An 11150-nucleotide genomic window follows, 5' to 3' on the forward strand; every position below is an offset into this window, starting at 1 on the left:
TTCCCCACTCCTACAGCACCTCAAAGATTTTACCGTCCTGCCAGCGCAATGCAAAAAAAAAGCCCTCAGGCTTTCACACTGGATATAAAGGAACGGCTCTTTCAGGGTGCTTTGCAGGCGCTATTTTTAGCGCAATAGTGCCTCAGTGTGAAAGCAGCCCGTACGTTATATTTTCCCCCGGATTGTGTTCTGCTTGTAATCCATATACTTTTCAGCATTACTGCTGAATAAGTTGGTGTCTCCCAAAGGGGATCTACTTTGTCATCATGGATTTTGCCCCCATAACCATTTGTCAACTCTGAAAAAAAAATAAAAGAAATAAGGAATTCAAAAACACCCAAAGACTTTTTTTTTTTTTGCAATATTTAAAATGTATTAAAAATTATTTAATGCTTAATATATACAAATTTTCACTCATTTAAAAAAAAAAAAAGCCATTTTCTTTCCCACTAGAAATGTATCATAAAAATTATGTGAAATATTAAAAAGAAAACTTGACGTGGTCTAAAATGTTTCAACATGCGGCAACATGTTTTAAGTCCTGGTACACAGTTATGGAGTAGAAATAAGTACCGTATTTATTCGAGTATAACGCGCACACGTGTATAACGCGCACCCCTAATTTTCGATTAAAAATCGGTATAAAATCATTGTAATTGCCAAAAATCATTTATTGACAATGTATTGACCCCTGTATGTCCAGCCATGTCCCCCGTATGTCCAGCCATGTCCCCTGTATGTCCAGCCATGTCCCCCGTATGTCCAGCCATGTCCCCCGTATGTCCAGCCATGTCCCCCGTACCTACTGTTAATCACCACGGCCCGGGAACATTACAGACAGCGTTCGTTTGAACATCTGTTTTCCCTGCCATGCATAGACACTCCCCCTTGCTCGCGATTGGACAGATCCGTCCAAGGGGGAGTGTCTACGCGCGGCAGGGGAAAACAGCTATTCAAACAAAAGCGATCTGTAATGTTCCCCGCGCCGCAGTGATTAACGTTGTAGTGGCGTTGGTGGCGGGGGGGCGGTGGGGGGTTGGGGCAAGGTGATACAAAAGGCTAGGTTTAAAGTGGAACGCCACTGCCACCCCACCCCAGTCCTCGTGTATAACGCGCACCCAAACTTTGATTTTTTTTTTGGGTATAAAATTTTGCGCGTTATACTCAAATAAATACGGTAGATTCTTGCAGCTGGGATTTGCAGTGTGGAAAACCGCTGTTGCTAATGGCGCCTAATGGGGTTGCACCGATACTGTACTGATACTTTCGGTCAAGTACTCACCTATACAGAGTACCCATACTTTGCTGTGCCATTTGCATCAACACAAAAAAAAAATGCTATTTGAACAGGAATGCGGTGCAATTCCTGTCTGAATCGCATGCGATTTCCCCCAGTGTGTGGGTGTGATGAAAAAGGAAAAAAGGGATTTAGTGGGCAGTTTAAAAAATGTTAGAGCTCACAGTATATATCTGGCCACATGCAAAATAATCTACATAGGTGTCCCGGTCCGCAGAGGACAGCAAATCAGGGCCTCTGGAGGTGCTTAGAGGGCTGGAGGAGAAGTTCCAGGACCCCATGGGTATAGGGGAGGAAGTGATGGGCTGGAAAAATAAAAAAATAGATTTGAATTGTGAATCGAGTTGCAAGGTCAAATCACCAGGACCGGCGCTGACACCGCGCCAGTCCTCAGGAGCTGCGGGCAGGAGTTTTTAGGCGAGGCCGGAAGCCGTGGACTAGGCCGAAGCCGCGGCCTCGCCTAAAATCTCCTGCCCGCAGCTCCTTAGGAACGGTGACTTGTCCTCAATGTTCCACTGTGGGGAAAGTTCCTTCACTGACTGCGCAGGCGCAAACTTCCCGACGGAAATTCCCGAACCTCGCCCGGCATCCAGGCTCATTCTTTAACATCCCCGTGGATTGGAGGATGTTAAAAAAAAGAGCCAGGAGGCCGAGCGAGCGAAGCGAGCCGTCCGAGCGCAGCGAAGACATGAGGCCGACTGGCCACTTACCTCAAAATCCACGTCGCCCTGGATGCCGGCCACCGTTCGGGGATTTCCGTCAGCAAGTTTGCACCTGCGCAGTGCTTGAAGGAACTTTCCCGCATCAGTTCGCGCATGCGCTGGAACTTCCAGGACACCTGGAACCAGCACGGCAGATCACCGGCGCGGTGTCCATCAAAAACAAAAAAACACAACTCGATTCGAATCTTGAATCAAGTTTTTTTTTTTTGGAGAAAATCACCCAGCTCTACTTTGGTGGCAGACCTCCTCTACATCTCCTCCAGCCCTGGGAGCACCTACAGCGGCTGCGATTTGCCATCATCGGTGGACCGCGACAATCGCGGCATTATTGGGGTGCCATTGCAAGTAATGGCATCGCAAACGTGTTCTGCATTTTGCAGCCATTTGAAAGAACAGGGCGGAATCGCACCAATTGCGCCCACGATCATGCGTAACGGCAGCCCAAAGCAGAAGTTTAAAAACGTTATCATATTTTACCTTTCCTGGCTCCTCCTTTCTCCTCTCATCAACAAATCATTATAAAATATAACAAAACCTTTCCCTTTTATTACTTTTTTTGATCCAGTGACATCACTTGGCCTCCAGACAGCAATAATAACCCAATCCTTCCAGCGCTGAAGTCATTACTCCGCTCTCTCCTCCCACCAGCAGGCTCCCATTATTCGCCTGACATTGCTGTGCAATAAACCAAAGCCTGGCTCATAGTGATAATTTTCCCATCTCCCAGCCAAAGTCCTGCTGTGCATGTGGCTTTTAGGAACTCAATGCAAACTCGGTTATTCATTGTCATTTAAATAACACAGTAAATTTGTTAATGAAATGCATTAAAGTGTTACTAAGCCCCCCAACAGTAAAATCAGTCTGTATATACAGTAAAGCATCCTTGTTACCTTACAACCTAAGGGCTTAATCCTTTGCATTGTGTAAAAAGGCCGTTTGATCCTGTCTTTTCAGATCCTCCCCTTCTTGCATTGTCTCCAAAACATGTCTGGATAAGACAGTTACTGGAGTCAGGCTGCACATGCTCAGTTTGATGTGTATTGCTAGAGAGGATTTTTTTCCTTGGGAGAGTGCATGTAATCAGCACAGGGCCAATCAGCACTGTCCAGACAGTGGGTCAGGGGTCCTGCATCCTGATAGGACATCTCAATGCAGTATAAAAACTCCTCCTACAAGCTTTAACCAGACACTGATAGAAGTCAAAAGACTGCTATATACTTTATAGGCTTTTGAGCTCTTATTTTTTTTTTCTGCCTGGAAACTCCCCTCCACGTTAGCCAATGTGTCCATCCACACTAGGGCTTTTAGGCATATGCTCCTATAAGCAGACCCCCCCCCCCCCCCCCCCAACTCACTGTTTTGAGAGGAGCTAGTGCCCCAAAGAGCTCAAAGAAGCTTCGAAAGGAGCATGAAAATGTTTGTTACAACATTTTGTTTGGTTTATACAGTGGTTAAAGTGTAAGTAAACCCCCCTATCGTTTTCAGCCAAGGAAGCTGCCATCTTTGCCTTGGTTTAATCAACAACTGCCATGATGCTGCACATGTGATCAGTTATGACATCAGCCATTGGATGGTTGGACAGTTTGGTTGAGAGCACAACCAATGGGAGTGTTACATTTCTAGCACGTGCCGGAAATGAAACCGTTTTATGGATGGGTTTACTTCCGCTTTAAAGGGGTTGTAAAGGTAATTTTTTCCCCCTAAATAGCTTCCTTTACCTTAGTGTAGTCCTCCTTCACTTACCTCATCTAAGAAATCACGTTATCGGCACAGTTATCGCCACCTCTTTCTCTTGTCGACAAAATGTGATAACACCATTTTTGGCCAATAAGTTTCAGCCGCGGAAATTTCAGTGCATCTCTAGTGTACAAAATGCAGTGGCTTACGCGTTTCAGCAAAAAGCCTTAGGCTGCATTCACACCTGAGTGTTTCAAAGTCGTGCATTTTTTAGACGATTTTTACTGCGATTTTGTTCAGGTCACCAATGTTAAAAGGCAGAAAAAGCGCCTGTAATCTGTCCCAAACAAGCTTGTGTTGTTCTTTGAGCTTCAGCCGTTTTTCAGGCATTTTGCTTCAGGTGAGAAAACGCCCAGATGTGAACAGGTGCCATTGAAATAAAATAGGATTTTGCTTGTTGGGCGTTTTTCAGGCGTTTTAAGAGCTCAGGGGTGAATGCAGCCTTCAAGTGATAATAAAGTCGCTCCTGGCCCCTCCCTCCTGTTGATTGCCCCCACAGCAAGCGGCTTGCTATGGGGGCACCGGAGCCGAGCTGCAGCGGTGTGTGCCCATTCAGACACTGAGCTGAAATCGGCCCTGCCCCCTCTCTCTCCTGATTGGCTAACTGACTTTGATTGACAGCAGCAGGAGCCAATGGCGCCTCTGCTGTGTCTTATCCAATTAGGAGGGAGAGCCCCGGATGGCTGAGGCGATTCGCTGGACCGAGATGGGGCTCAGGTCAGTATTAGGGGGGCTGCTGCACTGAAGGTTTTTTAGCCAAGATAAAAAACCTGGACTTTACAACCACTTTAATCATAGCTATAAAAAACATAACATGTCAGGACACAGCATTTACATACAATAATGTAAAAGAAAAACCCTCCCCTCCCTCCTGTCAAAAGCTCATGAAATGAATAAGGCAAATCAGATGATTAGCTGTACAAAAATCAAAGATTATCCCTGACCTGTGTCCTGACATGTTTTTTTTATGGCTACGATTAGGACTTATTGCCGAAACGCGCAAGCCCTGCATTTTCTACACCCCACTTGATTTAATAAAGTGACTTCTTCAGAAGGACGAGTTGCCGGCTCTCAACCTCAGATCTCTGTTAAAACCTCAGCAAGCTTGTATTGCAGTGCCCCATTGGGGAGATTTTTCCCCAATTTCCTGTGTGGTCACTGAGACAGGAAGTTAGAGAAATCTCTCCAATGGGGAGACAGTAAGCAATGACAGCACTGGTTTAGAACAAAACTGCAATGTTCACTGTTGGGGTTATCCCCTCTTTTCCTGTGTGGTTACCAGGACAGGAAGCAAGGCAAAATCTCCTCAGCAGGGACAAAACCAGAAGTAAAACCTGATAAAAATTCTAACAAATGGGTGGTTTGGGCTATAGGTGGACTCTGAAATCCGGGCCAATCAAGGTACAGTACCAATCATCATGATCACTCCAATATTCTAGTCATTCAAGTATAAAAGGAGGTTTACCAATACAATCCCCACAATTAAAGGGGCCATTTCAGTGCATCCTGCCGGGACATACAGGATTTATTTAGCCTGCTTAGGCTTGTTGTAGATCAAGAAGTCCGAGATGTCGTGCCAGATGTTGCTGTCATCATACAGATACGTCATGGAGGACTGCAGGGAGGGCTGGAGAGTATGGCGCTGGTATTCAAACAGCCAGAGCACAAATCCCCACACCAGGGCTGAGAAAATCGGGAAGACATCAAACTTGGGCTCCGGGATGATTCCTTTCTCTACTGCCACCCGGGACAATCCGAAGAGGATCCGAGACAATAAATACATGTTTATCTGCAAGACACAGAAAAGGGGTGAGGGGTACTTCGATTTAATGCCATTCAGTGTCCTAGGGAAAAAAAGCATTTGTTTTTGTCTACAATTCCAAAAAAAAAAAAAATATCATTTTTTTTTCTTGTTTATTACCTTTTCACTGAATCTGTATATTATTAATTATTATTATAAATAATAATAATAAAAAATGATAAATATTATTTTTCTTAATTTTTTATTATTTCAAATTTTTTATTTTATTAATCATTTTTTTAATATTATTATTATTAATAATAGGGTTGTCCCGAAACCGATACCAGTATCGGGACCGATAGAGTATTTGCGGGAGTACTTGTACTCCCGCAAATGCCCCCGATGCCTGGCCGAATACTTGGCCCCCAACCCCCCCCCCCCCCCGCAAAGCGCCGCCGCATACCGCAAAGCCGCCACCGCGTTAATCTGCGTGCGGGGAACATTACAGCTTTCGTTTGAATAGCTGTGTTCCGCGCCGCGTATAGACACTCCCCCTTGCTCGGGATTGGATGGGTGATCTGTCCAATCCCAAGCAAGGGGGAGTGTCTATAAACGGCGCGGAACACAGCTATTCAAACGAAAGCTGTAATGTTCCCCGCACGCAGATTAACGCGGCAGCGGCATCATCTAGGTATGGGGGACATGGCTGCACACATGGGGGACATGGCTGGATATATGGGGGGGGGGGGACATGGCTGGATATATGGGGGGGGGGGACATGGCTGCATATATGTGGGGGGGGGGACATGGCTGCATATATGTGGGGGGGGGGGGACATGGCTGCATATATGTGGGGGGGACATGGCTGCATATATGTGGGGGGGGGGGGACATGGCTGCATATATGTGGGGGGGACATGGCTGGATATATGTGGGGGGGGGGACATGGCTGCATATATGTGGGGGGGGACATGGCTGCATATATGGGGGGGGACATGGCTGCATATATGGGGGGGGACATGGCTGCATATATGGGGGGGACATGGCTGCATTTGGGGACACATTTAAACGTATCGGTGAGTACATGAAAAAAGTATCGGTACTTGTACTCGGTCCTAAAAAAATGGTATCGGGACAACCCTAATTATTATTATTAATATAACTTTTGCGCAAACCAATCAATATACACGTATTGGGATTTTTTTTTTTTTTACCAAAAATATGTAGCAAAATACAAATTCTAAATTGATGGATTTTTTTATTTATTGGATATGTTTTATACTTGACTGGAACTGCCCATCCGTTGGGTGAGCCTTACCTGGCTATTGATGTGATTATTCGCTCCGAATACCACCCATCCGCCCACACAAGCTGCCAGGAAGGAATGAAACTGCCATTTGCTTCCATGTATTTTCTCCTGAACCGTCAAGAGGCTCTTATATGTGAAGACGAAATAAGCAAGATTCCTCGAATGAGTTAATGTCGCCTGGAAAATGGCTTTCAGCTTGTCTTTTAAGCTAGGAAATCACAAGGTTAAGAAATTGGAAAAAAAAAAAAGTTAAGGACTCATTTACATTTGGAAGGTGTGTTACATAGTTAGTCTGGTTGGAAAAACAAAAGACAAAGTCCATCTAGTTCAACCTATAAAAGTGGTTGTAAACCTCACATGAAATATTAACAAAGTATATCCCTCCATAATGTGTACTTAAAGGAGAAGTCCATCTTTTGTAACATGTTACACCCATATTCAGTATCCAACGTGCTACAAATACCCCCACAACCCCCTGTTTTGACAGCGAGTTTGAGATCTTCTCCCCCCCACTCGCTGTCACAATCTAAAAAGAATGTGGCTGTGTGGGGCTCCGCCCACCCAGCTGCACCATTCAATTACAGTCTTCTGTGAATGGAAAAACTACAAGTACCAGCAGTCTTTGTGGCTGTTGGCTTGTAGGTCTCAATGAACTAGCAGGGCGCTGTTGATTGCTCTAGGTAGTTCATGGAGGAGTCTTCCTGTCAGCGTGTAACTGCCTGCCTGTATCAGAGGGGTATGGGCACACAGATACACACGGGGCTGGTGCAAGGATTTTTAACACCCTAGGGCAGTGATGGCGAACCTTGGCACTCCAGAGATTTTGGAACTACATTTCCATGATGCTCAACTACACTGCAGCGTGCAAGAGCATTATGGGAAATGTAGTTCCAAAACATCTGGGGTGCCAAGGTTTGCCATCACTGCCTTAGGGGAAACCTCATTTTGCCCCCTGGCTCCATCCCTGACTCCTCCCCCTTTGCCCTGCTCATGTATACCCCCACCTTTTTAATGAAGCAAGTGAGTGAGTAACTTGTATAGCGCTACAAATGCGAACTAAATCGCCTCAAGGCGCATCCAGTGCAGCCTCACCCGCGCCCATCCAGTGCAGCCTCACCCGCGTCCATCCAGTGCAGCCTCACCAGCGCCCATCCAGTGCAGCCTCACCAGCGCCCACCCAGTGCAGCCTCACCAGCGCCCACCCAGTGCAGCCTCACCAGCGCCCACCCAGTGCAGCCTCACCCGCGCCCACCCAGTGCAGCCTCACCCGCGCCCACCCAGTGCAGCCTCACCCGCGCCCACCCAGTGCCGCCTCACCCGCGCCCACCCAGTGCAGCCTCACCCGCGCCCAGCAGTGTGCCCTAGGCGGCTGCACCGGCCCTGGATACACAGACAGTTTGCAGGACCGTGGCATTACACCCATGATCTGCTGATCGTGGGTACAATGCATTACAAGCTCCGAACAGAAAATAAAAATAATAAAAGCATTTTTTTTTACTTGCAAAAAAAATAAGTGCACTGCTACTTCATTCCTCTGCTATAAGAATGAATCCCTTCTGACAAGTTTTCCTGACACCAAGAGAAAAATGGTGACGGAGCGATCGCCAGCAGATTGACAGCCTCAGCTCTGTTCATTTGTGCTGTGCGAAGGGGGTGTGTACCTTCCCTCCATTCAGTGCTCACTGAGCTCTGCAGCGTGTAATTTCCCTGCCAGCAGAACACGATTAGTACCGGTGGCTATAACCACCATTAGTAATTGCATGCAAAAAAAAAAAAACAACAGGCTAGTTGTACTGAAGTCGATCGATGGAGGAATTGACTTTATTACAACCAGGATGCCCATAAACAGATTGAATCTCAGCCGGTCCATGAAGAATGTCCGAGATTCGATCCATCTATGGCCGGCTAAAGTTTATTGCCAACTTAACTTCTGAAGAACAGGTTATAAGATAAGACTTTGGGAGAGATCGTTCTTATTTCAGACACTTTGATAGATGAAGCCCACCTACAGTAACAGTTGCACACGTTCAATGCAGAAGCCAATTGCCATATACAGATAGAGGATCCCATGACTTTCTGTATAGATGGCAGTAGAATAAATTACCTTCCAGACTTAAACAGGAACGTCATCACCAGTGCATGCGGCGCCCGGATTTTAGCTCCATACCTAAGGAAAAAAATAAAGGACAATCATGATTTCAATGTTTCCATCTCTAGTCGTCCTCACATCACATCTGTATGGTTCAGGAGACCGACTCCAAGCTGAATATTGAAGAAATAGAATGGATGGCAAAGATCTAAATACACAGTCTATGTAACGCGCACCTCCCCATTGAAATGCACTAAAAACGCAGCAAGAACGCATCACTAATGCACCCGTTTTACATTTTTTATGCAGTTTTAGAGTCACATGACCTATGAAAAACACACCATAAGCACAATCGCAAAATCGCATGCATTGATGGCGCCATTTTCGGCACAATTTTCCTTATCGCCAAATGGAAGTGCCCCCTGTCCTCCCTCCCCCCCCCAATGGAAGTGCCCCCTGTCCTCCCTCCCCCCCAATGGAAGTGCCCCCTGTGCGTCCCCCCCAATAGAAGTGCCCCTGTCCCCCCCCCCCCAATAGAAGTGCCCCCTGTCCTCCCTCCCCCCAATGGAAGTGCCCCCTGTGCGTCCCCCCCAATAGAAGTGCCCCTGTCCCCCCCCCCCAATGGAAGTGCCCCCTGTCCTCCCTCCCCCCCAATGGAAGTGCCCCCTATCCTCCCTCCCCCCAATGGAAGTGCCCCCTATCCTCCCTCCCCCCCAATGGAAGTGCCCCCTGTGGGTTCCCCCCAAATAGAAGTGCCCCTGTCCCCCCCAATAGAAGTGCCCCCTGTCCTCCCTTCCCCCCCAATGGAAGTGCCCCCTTTCCTCCCTCCTCCCCCCCCAATGGAAGTGCCCCCTGTCCTCCCCCCCCCAATGGAAGTGCCCCCTGTCCTCCCTCCCCCCAATGGAAGTACCCCCTGTCCTCCCTCCCACCCAATGCAAGTGCCCCCTGTCCTTCCTCCTCCCCCCAATAGAAGTGCCCCCTGTCCTTCCTCCTCCCCCCAATAGAAGTGCCCCCTGTCCTCCCTCCCCCCCAATGGAAGTGCCCCCTGTCCTCCCTCCCTCCCCCCCCCCCAATGGAAGTACCCCCTGTCCTCCCTCCAATAGAAGTGCCCCCTGTCCTTCCTCCTCCCCCCAATAGAAGTGCCCCCTGTCCTCCCTCCCTCCCTCCCTCCCCCCAATGGAAGTACCCCCTGTCCTCCCTCCCAATGGAAGTACCCCCTGTCCTCCCTCCCAATGGAAGTACCCCCTGTCCTCCCTCCCACCCAATGGAAGTGCCCCCTGTCCTTCCTCCTCCCCCCAATAGAAGTGCCCCCTGTCCTTCCTCCTCCCCCCAATAGAAGTGCCCCCTGTCCTTCCTCCTCCCCCCAATAGAAGTGCCCCCTGTCCTTCCTCCTCCCCCCCCCCCAATAGAAGTGCCCCCTGTCCTCCCTCCTCCCCCCCCCAATAGAAGTGCCCCCTGTCCTCCCTCCCCCCCAATGGAAGTGCCCCCTGTCCTCCCTCCCCCCAATGGAAGTGCCCCCTGTCCTCCCTCCCCCCCCCCCAATGGAAGTACCCCCTGTCCTCCCTCCCAATGGAAGTACCCCCTGTCCTCCCTCCCCCCAATAGAAGTGCCCCCTGTCCTTCCTCCTCCCCTCAATAGAAGTGCCCCCTGTCCTCCCTCCCCCCCAATGGAAGTGCCCCCTGTCCTCCCTCCCCCCCCAATGGAAGTGCCCCCTGTCCTCCCTCCCCCCCCCCCCCAATGGAAGTACCCCCTGTCCTCCCTCCCAATGGAAGTACCCCCTGTCCTCCCTCCCCCCAATAGAAGTGCCCCCTGTCCTTCCTCCTCCCCTCAATAGAAGTGCCCCCTGTCCTCCCTCCCTCCCCCCAATGGAAGTACCCCCTGTCCTCCCTCCCTCCCCCCAAGGAAGTGCCCCCTGTCCTCCCTTCCCCCATGTAAGTACCCCCCTGTCCTCCCTCCCCCCCCAATAGAAGTGCCTCCTGTCCTCCCTCCTCCCCCCAATAGAAGTGCCTCCTGTCCTCCCTCCGCAATGGATGTGCCCCCTGTCCTTCCTCCTCCCCCCAATAGAAGTGCCCCCATGTCCTCACACTGCTCCATTCCGGAACCCTTTGATCACGGCCAGGGCGGCTTGGTATTTCTTCCTCTTCAGAAGTTGGTTGACAGCTCGGATCACAGACATCGGTAACACAGCCCCCGCCATTCTGACAGCCAAAGAGCTCTGACACTTCCGGGTTCTTAACACACGTGCGTTCCACCGGC

At 49.0% G+C, this 11150-nt stretch overlaps 1 protein-coding gene across 1 annotated transcript; it reads right to left on the minus strand.

The window, feature by feature from the left end:
- Window positions 1-4529: 4529 nt before the first annotated feature.
- On the minus strand, window positions 4530-11150 carry PXMP4 (peroxisomal membrane protein 4). Its single transcript, XM_040330347.1, has 4 exons — window positions 10979-11150; window positions 8910-8972; window positions 6815-7013; window positions 4530-5545 (listed from the first exon to the last, which is right to left on the minus strand). The coding sequence occupies exons 1-4, from the start codon at window positions 11089-11091 to the stop codon at window positions 5282-5284; spliced, it is 639 nt and encodes a 212-aa protein (XP_040186281.1). The 5' UTR covers window positions 11092-11150; the 3' UTR covers window positions 4530-5281.

Source organism: Rana temporaria, chromosome 12 (genome assembly GCF_905171775.1).
Source record: "Rana temporaria chromosome 12, aRanTem1.1, whole genome shotgun sequence".
Lineage (NCBI taxonomy): Eukaryota > Metazoa > Chordata > Amphibia > Anura > Ranidae > Rana > Rana temporaria.